Raw genomic sequence first — 23,409 nt, forward strand, 5'->3', positions numbered from 1 at the left:
GGTTGATGAGAGCTGGAGGAATTTCCCTTCTCCCCTTTGCAGGTGGGCTAATGAATAAAAATATGGTGCTACACTTCCACAACCTCCTCCACAAGTGTAGAAGAATTAGAATATAACTCAGTCTCTCCAATAACATATTAGTTTCTGCATTAACACTTTGAGATGTGCACTTAAAGAAGGGTATTTGCACTAAGGTAAACACAGATGAAACCTGTGATACATTGTCCTCTTAAGGAATAGCTTCATGGTACAGGATGTATGCATAATAAATAACAATAGTAATTAATAAGATTTACTTATTTTGATGGAGACAGCAGAGGACACATAAAGAACACCAACAAATTGAACTCTTGAACATCAACATGTATACTTTTGAGAACAGGTTACAAACATGAGGTGACAGCCAAGTACAATAGCATTCCTGCTGTTACACCTGTGCCATTTTATTGCTAAACAGCAGAGCTGTTGCAGCATAAACGGGACTTGTAGAAGAGGGATGTGAAGAAGGACAGAAAAATAAATGTAATTGGGCAACTAGTGTTTACATTTCATGTTTGAATAGCCAAAATAAGAATGTGATTTTCACTTAAAAAGATTCAGTGTGGGGTTTATTATTCCAGCAAGTGTTACACTACAGAAACTGATTCTGAGAAAACAGGAACAGTTTCTATTAACTCAGGAATGTCACCAACTACCATTTGGGCTGCTCACAAGAGCTGGAATTGTTTCTCTAATTCTGAAATACCTTTTAAGAAGGTGTCAGTGCAAGCACCCACTCCCATCCTATCCCCCAGGTCAAACACATGCTGTGTGTTCAGTCAGCAGGGGCAAGAAAGCCTCCACTGCTCAACTGCTGGGCACTGACAAAATGGAAACCTGGCACTCCCAGACGATGGGGATGGATGCTGCAGGGTACCTACTGGAAAAGTCAGCAAACACGCACATGCTTTTCATATGAACATCAGGAGTCTTGGAGATCTCGGGCCAAGCCGCCACCCCATAAGCCCCTAAGACCCAAAAGTGCCAATGGGCATTCACAGATTACATGGCACACATGTAGCTGGATTGCAGGAATGCAGAGACCTGACAAAAGGAGATGCCCAGGTCATGATGGAGACTAGTGAAGAATACTCAAAAAAACAGTGAATAATTTACTACAGCCATGAGATAATGCAAGACTGTTAAGTTTACTAGCTACACACGGAATAAATGAATGATGCACTTGAGCAGAATTGTGGGATGGTCTATGTATTTAATTGGAGAATCCAAAAGAACTGATAGTCTTAAAATACAAAAAAGACAATATATATACATATACACACAGAATATGTCTATCTCTCTATATATCTATATAGATATATATAAATCAGTAAACTTGAATAGTGCCTTTATCATGACATCTTAAGGCATTCAAACATTTTACTGTGACATTGACCCAATTCAGTTTCTTTTTGCTTTGGCTGAAATAAAGCAAACAGATTTAAAGGTCAGATCTGAAACATCCACATCTGAAAAAAAAGCCTAATAGTATCTTCAGTGACAGCAGCATCATCTAAGAACCCACCCACTGCACTGCCTATCAGCTGAATAATATTAAAAGGATTCTAAATAAATCAATCCCACTCACAGTTTTTGCAACAGCGAAGATACATCAGTCTCAAAGAGACTTTCTAGCCATATATTCTATGGATTCTATTACAAATTGAGGATAGAAAAGATACAGCAAGAGGGCCTGCCCGAGGATAGAATGCCACTGAATATCAAATAGTATTTACAGTACAAGTTATAGGATTATAGAACATTTTATAAATACAATTATTATGTATACAAGGGCACATAAGAGAAACTTGTTTTCATGCTTTACAAAGTAAAAGTAACCTGAACTAAAACTTACTGCAGAATTCCACAGCTGCTGGCTAGGAGCCTCTCTTCTCCACTGCCTGTACAAACCAATCCCCATCATAGGTCACCAGTGAAACACCCATGTTTTAAGCAGCAACTATGAAGAATCTCAACAGACTCTGAATCTACGTATGAAACGTCAAGTTTCGAAACATGGGTAAGGCAGAGCATGCTGGAGAGTTGTGACAACACTCACGTGTAACTAACTTTCTCAGAGGAGAACCTGGACTGTAATGAGCTACACTTCTTGGAAGGAAATACATAATACTGCAGCATATAGATGGCAAAATTCAGACAAGGTACATTACAACTTCTAACACATGATACTGGAAAATGCTAGAAGCATCTACACCAAATTCTAAAGATGTGAGTACTTCCTGTATTTGTTTTAAAAAAGGCAAAAGAATATTTAGTATTTCAGTACTTGGACATGTCTTTAAAATATTAATTTCCTTTAATAAAAGCAATTGGTTTTTCTTTTTAGACCAGTGGTGCCTTTACAGGACACTTTTCCATCCTTTTTTAGAATTATTTTTAAATTGCCTAAGATCAGTCATAGTATTAAACAGGACTACACCATAGTATAGTGCAGGCAGAGGAGAGATAGATGAAAAGGCAATTTTAAGAGTCAATTTAATGAATTGACATTGTTTTTTCTGCACACTTCAAAAATGGTGAGACAGGCTTGATTAAATTACCTTTAACCAGCAATATATTATACTTTGCTCTCAGACAAGTAGACCAGTTTTACTGGGATACTTACTACGAAGGAGGATAATCTTTAAAGTTTATTTACATGAAAAGCAATCTTTTTTACATAATATGGAGTAGTTATGCACTGCAGCCATTTTATAATAAAGCTAAATGAAATTAATCTTAAAAGCTACTCTATTTCAACAGCTGTGGGAAAGGTAGAACAGGTAGTGTTTTATTAAGCTGCAAATTCATTTTCATTATAGAAAGCAACTAACTAACTACTTGTTTGAGAAAGCAATTTCTCATAACCATCTTCTAACCATTATAAACACTTCACAGTAGAGGGGTGAACTTCCACAAACATTTTCTTCTGTGACAAAGTATGTTTAAGAAGTTTCCTCACTGCCAACCTACTACAATTCCTCAGTTATGTCAATGTAAATCATTTTTGGACCACACTAGAAACTGGATCGCTCAAATGACCACACTTACAAGAAAGGAAACTCCAAATGCTAACCAACAAGCACTTTCTTCGCTGATCCAGTATTTGGGACAGTACTAGAGAGAGTTGGAGAGGCACAAACAGAGACACTGGACTGGAGCACAGAAAGAGAACAAATGGCCAGAAGCAAACAAAACCAGCCTGGTGGGAAAAGGAAACTGGTAACTGATGTTTGCTGGAAGAACAGCTATGAACACAAATTCTGTGATATTTAGATAGTTGCAATGCCAGTGCAATGGCACAAATAATAACTTAGGAAAGCAGTAATGCTTACATGCATGTTATTAGATTATCCACTGGAATTCAATTCCAAGGAAGAAGAAATGTTTCAAAAGACATGAAGTTTACTAAAAATAGTGCATTTTTTTACCACTGTGTTTATTTTAGGAAAAATAAGGATAGAGACAAAAACATAGTTCTTTCTACCTCTCAATGCTAACTCCTGGTCTAGTCGCAGTGAAGCTGCTGAAGAGTGATACTGCCATCCCTGCTCCACGTAAGATCAACAGGCTCAGCACCCTCCCACCATGAGACCCTATGAGATGCCTGAGCATCTGCTGCTGGAAATGATGGAAGCAGTAATGCAGAAGGCAGCAGGCACAGCTCCAAGTTCCCAATTCTGTTCAGAACCAGGCTATGAAAGAGCACTGAAACTGTACTGCCAGCTCAGACAGACACATACACAGCCCTACTCCTCAGTGCCTATGTAACCAGGAGGAAAACTGTTCCAGCCAAGGGAAATCAGTCTCCACAAATCTCAAAAGTGGTAATTTATAATCTTTTCCCATGACTATCTTGAATTTATCATAAAGACACTACTCTAAAATTTATTTTTCAAACTAAAAATTCCAACTAAAGCAGCATTGTACACACTTTACAGTTTGGTTGTAGTCAGAAAATTGAACTAGATTCCTGAAAGTGTTGTTTCTAAGGCTTCTTTTCCTCTTACATCTGTAGAATTGATGACAGGAAACAATCAAGCTGTTTCTGAGGGAGCAGTCCTGCTCTGAGAGTACCAGTCACATGCTACAGTGCTACTAATATCAAATCCAATTATTATTTAGTAAAACACTAGTTCTAATGTTTTATCATCTTATGATCATACTATAGCCAAGACTGAAACTTTGTTTCAAAGCTGAGAACTAGGCCACTCCCACAGCAGCTGGAAACATTTCCCAAATAGGCGGCTGTTTTTCCAACACTGTGAATAAAAAGGCTAAATACAATGAGAAGTGAGGGTACAGCAGCCTTTTTTTTTTTCTCTTCAGAAATGAATCAGAGAACTTTATTAGCATAAAGTAGGTTTTATATTTGGTAATGCATGGAAAAACTGTGATTAAAAATTCTGAAGCAGAGATTTGTTCTCTAACATTATTAAATATATGTATAAATAGATACCAGGCATCTTAGGGAAAAAAAAATTCACTATTTCCTATTTTGAGTACTTAGAGTACAGAGGACCAATAACAATATTCAAGTGATTTTTTTTTTTACCTAACATCAAATCTCTTCTAAATTAAACAATTAACATCACTGGAATAAATTAATATTTGAGAAGGATTTCCCTGTATTCTGGGAAAACAAAATGTACAGAGAGAGAAAGTGAAGAAATAATTTTTTAGCATTCAAAAAAAAAGCGGTGCATATTTACCCTAGCAATCTTTCAATTCTCTTAAAGGAAGAGACTTACCAAAAGCTATAGGTACAAAATTTATTATTTAATTTTGACCTTTATTCCTCTACTAAACATAAACCAGATCACGGCTCTGAACTCCTCTACCTGCCTGTTCTTCTTCATCGTCATCATCGTCTGACTGCTGTTCTGAGTTTTGGGAACTACCATACTCATATTCAATGGGCTTTGGATTGTTGTACGGGTAGCCATTGTCATCAAAAAACCTTCGGAAGGTGAACTCATAAAAAGCATGTTCAGGATGTTTTCCATTTTTGTACCACCCATTGAGGGTATCATTTCTGTTCCCCTCCTTATCATCATCACTCCACAATTTATCTGGATCAACTGGATCGAAGTTTGACGTGTCCGTAGGGTGAGCAATTTTGGGAATGTAGAAAGCAGACTGTCGCCGTAGATCGCTTGAAAAATCAATTGTTTTGAAAAATGGATGAGCTTTTATTTCATCTGCACCGTTTTTGCCTAAACGATCTTCTGGCCCTCGGCAGAGTTTAATAATAAGGTCGGAGGCCTCTGGAGTCAATTTAGCCTGAGGTGGAATATGAAGTGCAGTTTGCCAGTTGATAACCTTAAAAGCAAAAAGATGTGTTATTTATTTATAATTTCCCAAAAACGAAAAAGCACATTAAAACAATACAACAAAACGAAAGGCCACAAAGAAATAATTCAGTATGTCTAAGGTTTTTCACAGTAAAGAGGAAAACATGAAGCTGCTCTTTCAGAGGCACAAGGAGTATTTTGCCTGGAAATCTAGCAAAATGAAGGTAAAGCTTATTCACATTCCCCATCTAGAGTCTGGCATGGAAGACCCCTGCTATAAACCAACCAAGATACCATAAAATCCAGCACCTGGAACCTGAGATTAGGCACATGGCTTACAATCCTAAAAAGGTGAGGCAGATGAATTTTGAGTTATATGATGTACTGTAAAGACTAACAGGTTTCAAGTTAAAAAAAAATCAATACTACACTACATTTGAGCCACCTGAACGCAATTTTGCAAAAATGCCACCTGCACAAGACTGCCTTGATGCTCTCTCTGAAACAGCAGGGGCTCAGGAAGGAAAGGACCAAAGGCTCTGAGCTGTCAGTCATCTGCTGCTCCTCCACCTTCCCATGCTAAGCGCCTGCAGGTACATCACCAAAGGAAATCCTCGGCAGGCAAACAAGCATGGAAGCCAAGAGGGAAAAAACCACACAGACAGTGGAAGAGGGAAAGGGAATAACAATTGGAACAAACAGTGAAAGGCTGAGATGCGATGTGATTTTTAGTTGGCATGTTTACTGTATGACCAGAAAAGTTACAAATGTGATTCTAGAAGTCCCTTTAAAAATTAAATGCACCTCCACAGTAATGTAATATTTAAAATTTCTTTAGTGTGTAATATGCTTAGATAGGCAGCGCTCTCAAACATGACCTTTGTTTCCACTACAAATTAGCAAGACTATGTAAGTTTCAAGCCTTTTTCAGATTGTTAACACCAGACTTTTAAAGTTACCTTCATTTGTGTTTCCAGTGGTGTTTGTGCCAGGAATGGAGGCTGCCCCACTAGCATCTCAAAGAGAATTACTCCAACACTCCACCAGTCGCACAACTGTGTGTAACCTGAAATAAAGTTCAAATAAGGTAGTTAAGCCTCTGCATAGTTTTAATCTTGAATTTCTAAGAACAAAAAAGTTCACAAGAGAATTCAATTCCAAGTCTATTAAATATTTATTTAAGATTACCAACTATATTTTTTTGTTAAAATACCGCATCCTTGGGAAAAGCAGGGGTGTGGGAAAGGTGCAGCAGGATGCCTGAATACCAGTAACTTTGCAGTGAGACCGCAGCACAAAAATGCACTCATTACCTGTTCGTAAGAGCACTTCTGGTGCAATGTAGTTGGGTGTGCCCACCAGGGAATGGGCCAGGCAGCGCTGGTGCTGCCGTGCAGCCCTGCGCTCCAGCGGCTTCAGCCGATCCCCACACCTGCAGTTGGCCGGGTCCCCCCACTCACTGCTGAAATCCATACTGTCCTGACGGGCGTGATCACCTGCCGTGGATGACAAGGACAGCAAAACTGAGGGGGATTATTCCAGCTCTTATCTAATATGAAATTTTCTTTATGCGTTAACATTTCATGTCACAAGACAGAATCTGTTTCAGTTTCAATACTCAACCTGAGAGTTAAACCAAAAACCAGCATCCAGATGTTGATTTTAATTTATGATATAAAATACCAACTTCTGAACGCTGGGTGTATAATGTTTTTACACTTATGTAAACTTAAAACCTCCAATATTTAAATAATCAAAGAATAAAATCAGATTTTAAATCTTTATCTTCTGGCCTAAGATATACTATATTTTGAGAAAAACTAATCAAAAGTAGTTTAAACCTTGTTTTTGAAGGTATGTTTATATTTTTGGAAAATAAAAACAAATTATCACATAATCTGTATTTTACTACTCTCAAAACTGTGACTTCTCTTTCACTCTAACTTTTTCTTCAGCTGTTGTTTGAAGTAATCAAGTAGGATTTGGAAAAGCCTACTTAAACCTTCTCATAAAGGAAACAGCACAGCCATCTTTCTACTACTCATTTATAATTTAATTCCTTGTCAATACTTGTATTTCTCTTACCGCTCTGGTAGTACTTTGAGTCATGGGTCCATCGAAAACCCGTACAGAGCCCGAAGTCAGTCAATTTGATGTGACCATCACGGTCTATCAAGATATTGTCAGGTTTAATATCTCTGTGGATGAAGCCCATTTTATGAACGCTCTCAACTGCACACGTCAGTTCTGCTGTGTAGAACCGTGCCAGATTTTCTGGAAAGACACCCATTCTAATGAGGAGACTCATCATATCACCTCCTGGAATGTAGTCCATTACAAAGTACAAATTGTCCTTATCTTGGAATGAATAGTACAGGCGAACCACCCATTCATTATCAGCTTCTGCAAGGATATCCCGCTCGGCTTTAACATGGGCAACTTGATTTCTAAGCAAGACATCTTTTTTTCTCAGAGTCTTTGTTGCATAAAGAGCATTAGTATCCACCTTTCTTGCTAGGCAAACTTCTCCAAATGCACCAACTCCTAGGGTTTTAATTTTTACAAACATTGATTTGTCCATTTTAGCTCTTCTTAGCCGAATGTAATTTGACTCTTTCTGGCACAACATTTTCCTCATTTGATCCCGGGCTTCTGGTGACAATCCAACCTGTGCAGCAAACAAGAGTTAAATCTGAAGAATTAACAGTACTCTTAATTCTTGGTGATCTTCTCATAATTAATTACAAGGCTTAGGCAAAGCAAACCAAATACTTATACACAGCACAAGAAATAATACTTAAAGGGATTTGGTTTTACAGTTTTAATTTTAATTTACACATTAGGATTCTATGAAAACATATAGGAGTGATAAAAAACTGAAATGTGATTATTTTCAACAGCAAAATGCACAAGGTGCCATGCACCAGGAGATTCTAGAGAAGGGATTACTACATTCTTAAGAAAGGTAACTTACAAATTACTGACTAAAACCACTGCAAGTATCTGAGTAACAGAGTGCATCAGCTGCCTCCCCGATTCTCTGCACAGGGTTAAAGAAAGCCAAGACACATCTAGGAGCTAAAGCTGCCATGGGCTAAGGAGTTGCCATGGGCTAAGGAGTTGCCATGGGAAAGGCAGACTAGCTCGAGCAGAAGTCACTGAACTTCCTGACCATGCTCTAGAATTTCAGCTGCAGGAGAGAGTATGCACTCCCTCTCAGTCTCTCAATTCCACATGTAGCTACCCAAAAGAGATCCTACTGGCACTGCTTCCTACTGCCCACCCACACCAAACCCGAGCCTCAGCCACAAGCCTGGACCTGATATTCCCCTTATCACATAACGCACCCCTTTCTAACAGGACTTCATTCACACTCTCCCCACTGCTCTCCACTCTGCCCAGGTACCAGCTGAGCAGAGCACTCTCGCTGGAAGTGGCTCACTCCTCCCAACAGTATCTCTTCTTGGCTCCCATCTGTGTACACATTCCTAGCTTGACTGAACATCCCTGGTGTCCCGGCCAATGCCACCAACATTCTGAGCTCTGAAACACTCACAGGCCACACGCAGCTCATCACCTACGCTGTGGAAACGCTTATCTACAAGAACCACATTGATCACTCTCATTGTACTCCAACCTGCATATCCTCCTGGTATATTTTTGTTGGTTTCAATTCCCCCAAGAATCCCATTCAATTTTGGTGCCATTTTTCTAGGCAAATTTCAGGACCTAGAATCAGAATAATCCTTCTTCTTTGTTTTAATGTGAATAGAATCTGTCTTCAGGTTTTTTGTATTTTTTTCTCTGTGACACTATCCCCACGTAGCTTGATGTTTTCTTTTGTTTTCTGACAGCATTTACTATATGCTACCTTTCTCACAGCATCTCAATTATTTTATCTGCCTATCTGGTTTGAAATCATCATCCACACCAGTGATTTCCAAGTTCAACCTATGGCATACTTCCTTATTTTTTCATGGACATGCTGATCATAAACCAAACCATGGCCACACTGAATCCCTGCAAACATCACAACAGTACTCAAGCACTATTTTAAAAGCTTTCCATTTCTTACTGTCACATCTTATCAATTCTTGATACCAAATCTTGCTGCTTCCATCTCTTTAAAGCTTTAAATATCTGACATACTGTCTGCATAGCAGTACTCAGGACCCTCAACAGGACTAAATAACTAATCTAGGCCTGTATAGACTGTATCTTAATAGATGACTTCGGTCTTGCCTGACTTTCAACAGAACTTGAAACAAAATATAATAGATGTGTCTAAGAAAAAAGGCCAAAAAATTCGATTAGATATCATTCAGTATCTTTAAAATGCTTTCACAAGTTACTACATGTCACCTATTAAAGAAAATCCTGTTAGAGCACAGAAAATTTCTTACAGGCATCACAGCAAAAATGGATCCAAAGGAGATGCAGTTAGGAAAATGCATACAAAATGCTTTTCTACACAAACAAATTTCACAAGTTATACAAATTTGGTAAGATTTAAGTGGGGAAGGCTGTCTCAAATTTGAGACAACATTTTTTGTAGACATCAGATAGGCAGTAGTTAGGACTGGTTAGCTGTAGTTTCAAGACTGGAGTGGAAAATAGGTTCAACTACATATTTTGAATCAAAAGATTGTCTTATTGCAGGAATATCTGCATACTGTCTTCCAAGACAGAAACATCTGAAGTTTTCTATGAATGAACCGGCTTAAGGCACACTTCAACACAGAAGGAAGGACTTTTTTAAAGACCTACAGATGACAAGAAGACAACTGAAGACCTGAGGCTGGTAAAGTTCAGACAATGGTGGGTCACCTTCTTAAGGCCCATCTGAACCCTAAAGTTCGCCTCAGTACAAATCCACCTGACACAAACTGAACCCCACCCATCACTGACAAAGCTGGCAAAGAATAAAACCTAGACAGCAAACACCCCCCGAGGAGTGAGACTCAATACAATAATTAATCAAGACATACAAAGAGTCTCCAAAACCCTTGTGGCTTTGCTTTCTTCTGCCTGCTGTCTAGCTCTTGCATGCGAACAGTTTTATCCTAAAAAAACTAGCCCCAGTACTGCGATTTGTTACCTCTTCCCTCAACCCACTTTCACTTTTCCATCCACTAAACTAACTGTTAATTACAGACTTTCTCTGGATTGCTGTATTTTCCCTAGAACTCTCCTCAGCTTCAGCATTTACCAAAAATTAACAAACTGTCAGCTGCACAAACTTTTCTGCACATGTATCTCCAATTATTTCAAGAGAATGTCAGACACCAAAAGTTTCCTGACTTGCTCTCTATCATCACACAATTTGCTATCATTTTGCTTCCTTCTCATCTTGCTGTGTTTCAAAGGATGACTCAAGTTTCTCTTTGCAGGAATGACACCTGCTGTAACTCTTGGCTAAACTCATACATCTAAATTGAACATTTTTGAGACCACTCAACTCCTAGGAGACCTGACACCATAGAAATATGTCATGTATGTTAGAAATATAGCATCCAGTGAAAGCAGGTATTTTCACAGAGATGCATTCTGAGGTTTTTACTTTTAAAATTCGGAGAAAAGAAGGGATTCAATACTTGCTTACTCTTCTTAAAAATTTCTGAAAATAAATAATGAGTGTTTCCCTTTCTCCTTCTTGTGAAGACCCAAAATGCACTTTATTGTTGTGGCATTCCTCTCCTGTATCTTTATGAAAAAGGAGAGGTCTGCTGCAGCACAATAACCTATCTTCCATCCTCCAGCTTTAAATCTAGCACAAACTATTAAAACCATAGCATTAATATTATAAGTATTATAAAATACCCCTACTAACGTGCTTTAAAAGCACAAGAAAAATATCAAGAAAAGTGGTATCAGTGCCTTCACATATAATTAATACTTATTCTGAGATACTACAGAACACAACACAGTAAGAAGGGAAAGTGAAGTCTGCAAATCAACATTAATTATAATCTTACATTTAAATACTCAAAAATAGCCAAAATAAATTCATGCTTAATTTTGATGCAGGATTGCATGCAAAGCCCTCTAAAAAGGGATCATGCTATTCTTAAGAAACACTGTTGCTTCAGAATCTTACTTGTCTACACAGGGATGGAGGCTACAGAGTTCAGGAAAGCTTCCCACACCTTAACAGTTTATATCAGCTGTTAGTGAAGTGAAAAAGGAAAGAGACAAGACTAAGAATAAAGATCGAGTAAGAGTTCCAGGATGAAATCTTGCTAACATTTACATATTCGTGATTAACCAAACACTTACAAAACACAACAGCTTACAGTAAGCATTTTCAAAAAGTAAGAAAACAAAGATTTAGAAAACAGCATGTCAAGAAAGTGGCATAAGCCAAATACATACTCTCTTAGAATAAATAAAAAGGAACATCATACTTATGTCAAACTTTCAACTACAATTGTTAAGAAATATACATGTGTGACACATCTCATTTTCACCTTTCTGCAAATCTTAGTCTCACTACTTTTCACTGTTTTCTCTTTTGAAATGACATATGCTTGTCAGCCCCAGTTTTTACCCTTTTGATTTGGTATAACAGAACACTGAAATACCAGAAATAGAACACTGACCCCATGCAGGCACAAAAGTTTGTATTTGTTTTATAATAATGCCCTTCAACTGCTCCTCTTTAAAAAGATACATTTACAGTGCAGATTACAAAATAATTAGACAAAAGATACTGTCTCTTTCATTCAAAAAAAACCCTCAACTAACCTTTAAATTTTTTTTTATTTGAACTTAAATAACCTATCCCTACTGGTAACAAACTGCAGAAAAAATCACTGTTTGGGTGTCTACATAAGGGCACTAGCCAGCCTGCAACTTGTACCTTCAGTATTTATTTAAAAAAAAAATAGAAGTATTTTTTCAAAATCATTAAAATATCGCCTGTAACTCAAAAATCAGGATTAAATAGAACCCATAACAAAAATCTATGAGCCACGTAGCTACATCTCAGATCATGCAACAGTTATTTTGCTTCTGTTGCCTTACTGTATGTAGGCCACACAAATTACCTTTAGACATGCAAAAAACTTACTTAAAAATCAATTTCGAAGAAGAAAATTTAATATGTAAACCAGAAAAGGAAGAAACTTGCTACATCTCAAATACAAAGATTAAAAACAGACTTCAATACCACAGTTCTAAATGTTCTACTTATCTGTACTATTTAATTCTACAATTAAGACATATCTCATAAAAGTAATACAGGAACAGTTTAGTCATAGATTTAGAAAGAAGGAAGAGTTTACCCGCATCATTTCATTCTCTAGTTGTTTTTTCCGATGCAAACGCTGCTGGTGTGACTTGAGTATATTCTCCACATGCTGCTCCATGAAGAATTTAAAGGCTTGAGGGGAATAACTTTGAATGCGAGACTCTCTTCTTTCTTCATCTTTCTTGTTTTTTCTAACAGGAACAGGTGAGGTTGTAATTTGTTTCTTTTCTTTATCTGCCGAATCAACACATTCGTAATTCTTTTCATTCTCATCCTCCCTGGATAAAGGAAGTGGCTCCTCCTTGTTGAGTTTGGGTCCCGCCTCATAGAGATTGACAGAAGGATTCGGATGCAGCAAGTGTTTAGGGTAAGGTGGTGGGGGACCCTGGTAATTTGGAGCCTCTGCAACGGGAGACATAACTGCCATGTTGGTAGAGGGACTGTCGGAGAAGGGCATGGTCGGCACAGTCTGCACGGGCTGCGGCATCCAGGAAGGGTGGGTGGGTGCCAAGGCAGTCTGCAGCTCTGGTTTCAACACCCGCATGCTTTTCACTGGTTGCTGAATGGGAGCTGGCGTTATGGCCGTCACTGTGGTGGCCGAAGGCTGGGAGCTGCCAGAGTGGCTCTGCCTGCTGCCGTGGTGGTTGTTGAAGGAGTTTGACCGCACGGGAACACTGGGCTGCCACACGGGCATGTCGTGCCCATTGCCCGGCGACGACTGCGGCGGCACAGGGGAAGGCTGGGACCAGGATGCAGGTATTCCAGCTACATTTGTGTTGTAAAGTTCCAGATTGTGACTGTTTCTGTTTGGCACCATCATTGTCTGAGGAAGATTCCCATTGGTGTATGCTGAAGGAGGAGCAGATCCTCCTGCCTGCATCTGTAGTGCTGTGGGACTCTGCCTGTTAGTTGGATTCATTGGATACGGGGGTGGCTGGCGACTCACCGAATTTCCAGAGACCACATTCTGGTGAACCATGAATTCTGCCTGACAATTGCCATTTTGCATTCCAGCTCTTCCTGAGGGAAAACTAAACTTGCTGTTGGCAGAACTCTGCATGATTATTGGTTGCCTGCCAATGGGGACAGCACTCATGCCTCTCTGACCCTGTGCGGATGAATTCATAGGAGGATTCATAGGTGGAGGTGGATAACCGTCCTGCCATGCTCCTGGTGGCACTGGAGAAATCCGGGAGATCACATATTCCATGTTTCCAGAGTACCGCTTCGTTTGAGAATTTGGCTCCCAGGAAGGAGGTGGAGGAGTAGTTCCCCTTGGGGGGGGCGTCTGCCCCCGAGGAGGTGGAGGAGGAGGAGTGACGCTCCTGATCTGCGGCAGAGGCGGGGGATTCACTCTCTGTCCATTGCCAGGATGAGCCTGAGCGAACGCCGCGATGCCAGATCCAGATAACGGCCTGCCCACATCCGCCTGGGAGCTGGGACTCTCGGAGCGATAAACGACACCCTCTGCCAGGGCCGGGCCGTGCCGCTGGGGAACCAAGGACTCCTTAGAACCCTTCCAGCTCTGCTTGCGGTTAACCGACTGCTGGACAGCCCCTGCTTCCACGAGAAGAAAACACAGCATTCACATTAGTGGGTATTACTCCTATTCACTGCTTTGAATGTTTTATTCTTCTGTGTTCATTACTACAGAAACAGGACTTGAATTCTCTGACACAATACAATCCACTGTACTTCACGTGGAAACTTTTTCTAGTAATAGCACAGCATGCCAATATGCTCAGTGTACATATAAGAGGGGAAAAAAAATTGAAACTGCAAAACTATAAATCAGAAAGTGATTTTTTAGAAATCACCTTTCTGAAAATACATTTTGCCTCAGTAAAAATGTAAAATTTAATTGAAAAAATGGTAACATGCAAAATTAATCACACACAATGTATTTTTAATCACGTGTACAAGAAACTCTCAGAATGCTCAGCACAAACGCAAAAAAATTAATAGCAAGGAAAAATCTGTTATGTTGCTATCCCTTCTAGTCAACATTTGCAAAACACTTAGTGTTCTTAAACTAAAATTTAACTGAATGCTGTAAAATCAAGGTTTGCACCCTTACATGCATACAGATCACCCAAACTTTTTATATTCTGATCATGCAGATTATGACTTTAATTTTAAAAGTTGTGTCTTTTTGAGTAAAGGTGTTGTAGATAGAGAAACAAGAATTAAAACTCTGTGAATGCAAAAACTACAGAGCAAAACCCTGCAATATATTTACTTTACAAATGCTATTTTGGAGCATATAAACAAAATATACAACGAACTGTGCAGGCAGTCTTACTGTGGTTTATATAATGTTAACGCCAAGATATGTGTAAACACATACAGTGCTGTAACTGCTGAAAATCACCCTGTCCTCACTTAAAGAATGTGTTAATTAGTGTAGTTTTGCAATTAACAATGAAAACTATGTCTAAATGGTAGAATTTACCTACGAACTTCATACAAGCACCAACTAATCCTGCTTAACAGACTAAAGGAAAATAAAGCTGTTCTTTGCGACTCCTGACTAATTTTTCTCCTACCTATATTGTTAATTTAAAATCTAACTCCAGCACTAGCAGCTCAGCACCCAACTTCAGTCAAATAGAAGTTCAGTATTTCTGCTGCATTTTAAAGTTACTCTTTTTTCAGGTGTATGCTACTAAAAAGGTATCAAGTTGTATAAAAAATGTGCTAGCATTATTAGGAAAGCAGTAATAGCAAGAGGCAAAATTCTGACTCTGCTAGTAAAGACACAGTCCACCCTCTAATATCGCTCAGAACATGAAGCCTGCCTTAAAAATTATACAAACAAAAGCTGGAACCAAGCAGGAAGTTAAGCAAAGAGGGATCCTGAAAAATAACATCCTAAAATACAAATATCATACTCTTATGATATATAAATACACACATGGACACATACAGACACAAAAATACACATACAGAATGCTGTTGTGTGGGAGTGTGCGTAAAGGGAGACAAAAATTTACAAGAAGAATTCAGTGTTCAGCACTTATTTCTAAGTGGCACCTGACACAGAACAAAATACAGGCACCACATTGGCAAGGTAATAGAAATTACCAAAATGAGATCTGAATGCCTTTCCTTGTATAAAATGTTTACGCACAGTAATAAAACCATGCAGTTACAAAGCAATGCTTTAGAAACTCAAATGGACCTATCTTTCAGAAGGATTACATCAGATATGTAAAATGCTCCTTTTAAAAGGATTAAAAACCTGTATCTCAGCATTTCTGTTCTACTGTGAGCACGTGAAGGCAAAATTTACTCTGTTCTATTTGTCAGCTATACGAATACACTCAGTGAATGACTGAGTCACCATGGATACACCTACCTGGTGGTTTCATACCTGCGTTTACAGGTCTTGCTGCTGCTGCAACCATCTGTTCCCGACGAGGATCCTGGTAGCTCATTTTACTTATAAACTCAATGGCAGCCTCTATACTGCGGTTGTTAGTTTGTCTAAGAGCTTGTATAACCATATCCTAAAGAGAAGATTATATACAAAAAATTATTTACAAGAGAATCACAAAAAATACCAAAAATCATGGTTGTTTAGCCAAATATCCTCCACTAATTTTACCGAAGTAATTTTACAAAGTATTGACTTCTCCTCTCAATTGTTTTAAAACTAATTTTATAATGTTTTCTCCAGAAGAGATCATCCAAAATAGTGCTGCAGTCATGACGTTCAGAAGAAAAGTTAACTTGTTGAAGCACTGCAGTTTGATGTAAATCATGTCATCTTGCTATTCAAACAACAGCTTGGTCATAGAATCCTTAAAAACGGATTTTATACTAAAAAAACCTATGCAATAAAGTTGTCACAATCTTTATGGACCAGCTGGCATTAGAAAAATCCAATACAGTATTTTCAAAAATTTGGTCGCCTATGTGATAGGAAGTATTCAATGTCTTAAAGACTATCATTATACATAAAACACAGGAGGACTGAACCTGAACATAGTAAGCAGAAGAGATTTTCTGTAAGGTATTTAGGATTAAAAAAACCCCCAAATATAATGAACAGCATTCTATCCTGATTATTTTACACATACATACATAGTTATATATATATGTCTGTACCTATATACACGAACCTGATATTTATTGATCTCTATCTGTTCCACTTTAACCATTAATACTATCTATTATATGAGAGATAGGGGGAAATAACCAGAATGTTTGTGATACTTTATTTGAAAACAAAAAATTCAATACATTTTGAAACTTCTCGACCAAGAAAAATGCTTTCCTACTTCAGCTGTGTCTGTTCCTAGCATGTGTGGATCGGTGCCATATGGGCTATTGTGCCAACACAGCTGTAGGTTAACACATAGCAGAAGGGGCTAATGCTGGCACAGTGCCTGAGAAAAGCCCCATTTAATCACAAGTGTCATGGGGATTTGCAGTTGTATCCAAGAACAAAGGGCAGGAGCGAAAGGCTTCAAGATACAAAGGATCCAACAAAACCACCAACTTAGGATACCTTTCTAGTTTATTGTTCAGCTATACACCACAAACTTCAGTTTGCAAAACCAGCTGCAGGTTCAATCTGTAAAAATGGAGCTGAGAACCAATCTGCTTGGAAAAAACAAATGCACACCCCTCCTCGTCCCAAAATCCCACATAACAACAACAAAAAAACTTCCTCAACCTCAGCAAAGAACCACAGAGCTGGAGCAAATGATTACAAAAATAATTTCTTATTATAAAATCCTTCCATTCTTCCTGACACACAGTCTGGACTGTGTATTTGATCAAGTTAAAGGAACATGAAAAGCCACTATCAGCACTTGAAACTGGGATGCTGTTGAGGAAAAGCCAGTGGTAGTTTTGGAGAAGCTCACTCTTGGTAAAGGTAGATCTCTCTGTAAATACCAAAGCATCACAGACAGCAGAACTCATGAGCTGGTCACTACTGCAAGCAGTGCATGCCTGTAAAGTTAATCCCTATTGTGGTACTGTGCCTTTTTCCTTTGGAAAGATGAGTGGTTTGCTAGCTCTTTTTTAAACATGCTTTTGTACCCAGGTTTACAAAGAAGGCGTGAAAAAAGATTTACTTTGGTGTGTGGTCCCAGTAAAAACACAGGAGCTGTAAGTGGATTCATTTTTCCTTTCTAGAAACCATATTTCAGATTAATTTCCAAAATATTCAGTACTGCCTTTCAATTTAGAATGGCCATATTTTATCAACTGAGCACAATTCAAAATTACTTTGCATATCAGAGGCAAAATCCATGTTCTAGAGAGTCCAGTCCTCTTCTCCTAAAATCATATAAATAATTAAAACAACCTCCTACATAGGAACATCCTGGACAAGATGCTTAAAAAAACCAAAGCCAAGTCTCTCTAAATCCTTCTAGTCCTCTTCTACATGCTGCACTATTACCAGTTTCATGTCCTAATCAGAAACCTACCAGATTTTGAAGCTTCTTCCTTATCATGCTGTTCAAATATTCCCTGACCAACACCCACTCCAACATGCATTAATAGTTTATAGCTAGCAGAACACCAAATCTTCAAAATAAAACACTTCACCTCATCAAAGCCAGCAGCTTGCAAGTCTTGCAGCATTTGTCGATTAACTTCTGACGTTCCCTTGACAGCTGAGTTTGCTTCATTTGCGAAAGGCAGAAGTGAGTTTCTTATCTCCTGCAAAACCTTATGATATGTTACAAATTTGGGAGGATTTCGGCCTTGTCTAGGATCTTCAGGTAACATTTTGCCCATGCTGTGATCAGCTTTAGCAGCATCTGAGGGTTTAGGCAAATTCCTGAGGCTCTCTCGTATCTCCTGTAGCATCTGCTGGCTGCTGCCAGTATAGCTACTGGCAGGAAAAGTTTTAGGCCTCATTTGTCTATAACCTTCTGGCTTCTCACTTCTCTTCATGAAAACATGTATATATGCAGCCTCCACCAAGGACTCGCATACACCAGAATTCAAGGAATACTGGCTGATGTCAGGACTCGTGAAAGCAGTGGCTCCTCACTGTGAAACCTTGGTTCCTGTAGCGCTGGAGTTTGTCACAACCCGAAACTGCTATTCTGTTAACAAAACAAAACAAATCATATTTAACAGAGCAGTAAAAAAAATTCACAATGTAGCACCGGTGGCAGTGGAATGTTCACATGCAGCATTACCTTCACAGATATTAAAAGCATGCTAAGCAAATTCTTCAGGCAGTCTTTACTCAACTTATTTTACAAACCATGTTGGGTTTTTAACTGTTACCAACAAATGTTTTAGGTGCCTCAAATCTAACCAGTCCTGAATTGCAAAGGATGTGGACACAGTGAAGAGCAACTCCTCTGTCTGGTGGACAAAGCTTTCAAGAACAGATATGGACACCGGTGTGTGCTAAGCCAGCACTGCTCCTTTGCCTGCCCCCTCTCCTGTGTCCATTTTGTCACCTATGTTCTCCCCATCAACACCTTTACAGCCAAAAGAGCGAACTCTACTTTCCAGTCAGCCAGGATATGGGTCAGATAACCTTGCTGTTCAATGATTCTGACATCCAGCTCCAGAAAAAGATGTAAGAAGCACAGCAGCAAGAGCAGGTAATTAGTGATTTTATCCATTCTCTAGCAGTCACACATGTTAAAAATAAGCACTTGCCTAGCTCATCACATGCCACTTTATGATTTCTTGTACCATCTGCCACTTGAATCTGTTTAAGGGTCCAGATTCTGAGGCTTTCAGAGTCTCTTAGCTCAAGTCTCCTTGAATCAGTCTTCATCAATAGTTAAGTAATTTTTAAATTTATTTTACATAAGGGAAAAGAGAGGAGGAAGAGAAACAAAGAAAATTTAATCAGATTTTTTTTTTTACTGTAAAATTGTTTAACAACTCAAGCATCAAATTCACTGAGAGCATAGCTATGACATTTGGTAAGGGAAACAGAATTTTCTGCCAAAAGCCAAATAAAAAACGTTTGCATTTTGAAGGCGCTGACTCATCAGGGAAAGAGCCCCATGTCTGCAAAGAACTCAAATCTCTCTGTCCAGGCTGGGCACTAATTATTACTGCAATTGCCATGGCAAAGGATAAAGCAACCACAGTGTAACACTGAAGAAACTGCAGAGCATTTGCCTCTTTAACTAACATGAAATAAAACGTCTTCAGTCTCTGCTGCTTCACAGAAGAGGATCAGTTACTAAGACAGTGCAAAATAAATGTTTCAGTGCTGTCTTTTCTTCATAGGCAACAGAAATGCTGAACCTCAACTCACACTGTTCCTTTACTACTGTGTTGCTAAGTGTTTCTCATATTAGACATAAATTAAACAAGTATCTACATTTTACACAGTCCATAAAAAAGTCACTCTTTCTTCATTCAGGTTTTATTTCTGTAATACTTGCACTGTCACAAACCAATTAGGGATTCAGCAATTGAAGAAGAATATGACAAGTTAATAGGAAAAAGAACTCTCTGAAACACATGCAAATTATATGAATTAAATACTCATGCTATCCTTATATGAATAAAACCTGAGAGCTAGGAAGTAATACATAAAGGAAGACTGTGAAAAGAAACACAAGGGATACCCACATAATCCCATTCTCCTTGGAGAACTGTTTTAGAAATAACAGAATTTCTCTTACGAAACTTTCTAAATCTTAAGGGGTATAACTGCATCCACAAGCTTTCTTTGCACTGCAATAGTTTTGAAAACTTAAATGAGTGTAGTTGGGTAGTTATACATTTCTAATAGAGTCTAACAGTATGTAATTTTTCAGTGCTCACTGAAAAAGGAATAAATCATCAGCCACAATAGTGAATTTCAATAATTAACAGTGAAATTTTGCTCCAAGTATTAAGAAATCCAGAAATCAGCAGAAAGTACAGCATGAGAGCAATTAAAATGTAATTTAATTTTGGCCACTTTCAAAATAATTTTCCAAACTTTCTGTATTTAAGGCCACATTGAAAATACTTTTTCCACAGAAAACTTTTTCCAAAGAAAATGAAGTAAGAACTTGACAAAATATTCATACATAAGCTTTTAACAAATTCCAAATGCCTGGAATTCAGAAAAAAAAGGAGGGTTTGCACCTACATATTTTAAAAATTTCATCCGGTATTTCAGTATTCACTTTATGGTTACACCTTGGGTAGTTGAGATAGACAAATCTAACACCCCTAGGAGAAATCAAGGTTAAATTAGCGGGATACTAAAATTATAAATCAGGAGCAGTCTTGGAAAATAAAGCTGTACTCTAACTCAAATTTTCAGCAGCAGCTTAGGTTTAGGAGTGTAAACCAGCCAGTTCACTTATCTCCCACCACCTACCATAGAGAGCATTACTGTTTGTAAGGCCACACAGCACGACCCAAGCTAAGGAACTTACCCAAACAAGTAACTTTTTTTTGGTCGTTCCTTTTGGCAGCACTGATGGTTACCAGCATGTACATGTGAAATTAAGTCTTAATTCTTAAAAAACAAATTAAATTAGTCCTCCAGAAAGCAGGAATTAATACAGTTCACCTTGCTTTATATATGAACCTCAAAATTCACCTCTGCTTATAGACATTGATACACATTTTAAATGAAGAAGACTGCTGAGTAAGAAATGTACCTCAACTTTGTACTTCTAACTACTGAACACCAACTGCACACAATGGAACTGATGTCTACTCCCTCGTGTAGTTTTGTATCCTTAAACTATCTGTTTGCTAATGCAGCTGTTTTCGCTGACTAAATTATCTTCTCCAAAGGAGTTGAAAAAAAATACTCTTTCACTTCTTTTAAAAATATAGGAATACAGTATTTTTTTCTACAGGTTAAGCTGGAAGGGGGAAAAAAAGCCCACCTTGGGGTTTTTTTACATTATAATAATAAAAGATTGGACTTGTATAAGTAAGTGCTTGAATGAAAACTCAGAAGTGTCCAAGGCCAGGCCAGATGAGGCTTGGAGCAACCTGGTCTAGAGGCAGGGGGTTGGAACTGGATCATCTCTAAGGTCCCTTCCAACCCAAACCAGTCTGTGATGCTCTGAAAAGCAACACACAACTGTCAATCACTCCCACGATTTTCTCAGGGAAAAAAATACACAGCTTTATAATCTAACTTTAACATTCCTTAAAAAAAATACTTTCAATGCTCATATTTCCAGCTGAGTACTGAACCTCGCATATTAATGTACTTAGGTATCTTCCCTCATGTACCTATTCTAACCTATTCTTATTTTATACATAAACACAATGCTTCACAGCTAGGGATAAAGAAAGTAACAGAGAGTAACAGAGACTTTGCAAGTCATAAAATTAGGTTTGTAGGAACTTGGTTGAGACCAACTAAAGGAAGCTCCTCTTTCAGGTAACAAGTCATTGAGCTGCAACAGCAATTTCCCAAAGGATGCACTTCCAATCCAAAAGTTTTCACAGGATGAGGAGAAAACTGGACCCCAAAATTAGCACATAAGCACAACTACATAGGGTCAGAGAAGCCAGAGCTGGAAAGAATCAGAGGCCAGAGGAACCCTAGGAACATTGTGAATTCGCTCCGTTTGTTTCCATTCTTACTCTCTCCTATCTCCTTTAGCAGGATACAGCTCTTCTACGTACACACGCATTCCCGGGAGCAGCAGGAGTTATTCCAGGCGCACCTCGGAGCGATCTTCGGGCTAACAACAGCAGGGCAGCCTCTGGGCACCAAAGCCCCGCTGCGCTGGCTCAGGCCGGCACCGATCCCTGCAGGACAGAGGACCCGGCCTCGCCAGGAGCACGCAGGCCAGGAGGCTTTCACCGCCGGGAGAGTGTCCCGAACGTGCCCCGCTGGGACACCTGCGCTTCTGCCGCCCCGCCGGCCGCAGGCCGTGACCTGAGGTCGCTCCTGCACGGCTGCGTCCCGCAGAGGGCCCCGGCCGCCGGGCCGAGCCGGAGCGGGCCCGTTACCGCCCGACCCCCCCGCGGCCCCGCGCACGGCGGACCGACCTTACCTGCGGCGAGAAGGCGGCGGCGGCGGCAGCGCCCCGGGCGCTCGGAGCTCGGCCCCGCCCGCGCGGCGCCGACGGCCGCGACCCTTCCCTTCCTTCCGCTCTTCCTCCGCCCCTCGGCGATGCCGGCAGCACTCGCTCGGTCCCTCCGCCAGCGCCCGCCGCCGCCTCGGGCCGCTCAGTTCGGCGCCGCCATTTTGTCAGTGTCCCCGCCGCGGAGCCGCCCGGATATGGGCAGATCCCGGCCTGCCTCGCGCGGCCCCTGCCGCTCCCGGATGGAGCAGCGGCGGCTCCCGCCCGCCCCGGCGGGCAGCGCCAGCGCCCGCAACCCCCGCGCGCCCGGGCGGGGCGGCAGCGCGCACCGCGCAGCCCCGGCACTGCGGGCACGGCCGCTTCTCCCGGGCAGCGCCCAGCGCCGCGGGCAAACCCCCGCTTTCTAATCTTCCCATTTTCTTTTAATGGAGGGAGAAAGCTCCGCCGAGCCTCGTGTTTCAGCTGGTGCTCTAACGCTGGACTCGATACAGACCAACAGAAAGGAAGACCCACCGGTTTGCACTCCGGGAGTGATCCATTTCATTCCATCTTTTGCGTTTCAAAAAAATCGGGAAACAAAATTTAAGCTGCTCCAAGGAGCTCATTGGCAACTCAGTAGGTCGCCCTGCAAAGGGAGGGCCGCCCTGTCCCGGTCCAGCTCCTGCAGCCAGGCACACACAGAATGTGCACCAGGTAAGGTGTTCCTGCACAGCAGAGCCAGGCCGACGTGAATGTGCCTACACTCCAGAGTGGTTATGGTGGAAATGCCGTGTAACACCTCATAACTAACCTGTTCCTCCCCAAATACAGAGGTTTCTCCATCCTTCAGATT

At 40.0% G+C, this 23,409-nt stretch overlaps 1 protein-coding gene across 5 annotated transcripts; it reads right to left on the bottom strand.

Moving 5' to 3' along the window:
* Nucleotides 1–1,232: 1,232 nt before the first annotated feature.
* Nucleotides 1,233–22,743, bottom strand: LATS1 (large tumor suppressor kinase 1). 5 transcript variants are annotated; one of them, XM_063390088.1, is made up of 9 exons: nucleotides 22,548–22,743; nucleotides 22,174–22,299; nucleotides 18,148–18,653; nucleotides 15,941–16,091; nucleotides 12,617–14,142; nucleotides 7,419–8,001; nucleotides 6,647–6,829; nucleotides 6,293–6,399; nucleotides 1,233–5,361 (listed from the first exon to the last, which is right to left on the bottom strand). In XM_063390088.1, the coding sequence occupies exons 3-9, from the start codon at nucleotides 18,496–18,498 to the stop codon at nucleotides 4,843–4,845; spliced, it is 3,420 nt and encodes a 1,139-aa protein (XP_063246158.1). In that variant the 5' UTR covers nucleotides 18,499–18,653; nucleotides 22,174–22,299; nucleotides 22,548–22,743; the 3' UTR covers nucleotides 1,233–4,842. The 5 variants fall into 5 exon arrangements, with proteins under 5 accessions (XP_063246158.1, XP_063246161.1, XP_063246160.1 ...); XM_063390091.1 differs by lacking the exon at nucleotides 22,174–22,299 and having other exon boundaries at nucleotides 12,617–14,139; nucleotides 15,956–16,091; XM_063390090.1 differs by lacking the exon at nucleotides 22,174–22,299 and having other exon boundaries at nucleotides 12,617–14,139.
* Between the last annotated feature and the right edge of the window lie 666 nt (nucleotides 22,744–23,409).

Source organism: Prinia subflava, chromosome 2 (genome assembly GCF_021018805.1).
Source record: "Prinia subflava isolate CZ2003 ecotype Zambia chromosome 2, Cam_Psub_1.2, whole genome shotgun sequence".
Taxonomy (NCBI): Eukaryota; Metazoa; Chordata; class Aves; order Passeriformes; family Cisticolidae; genus Prinia; species Prinia subflava.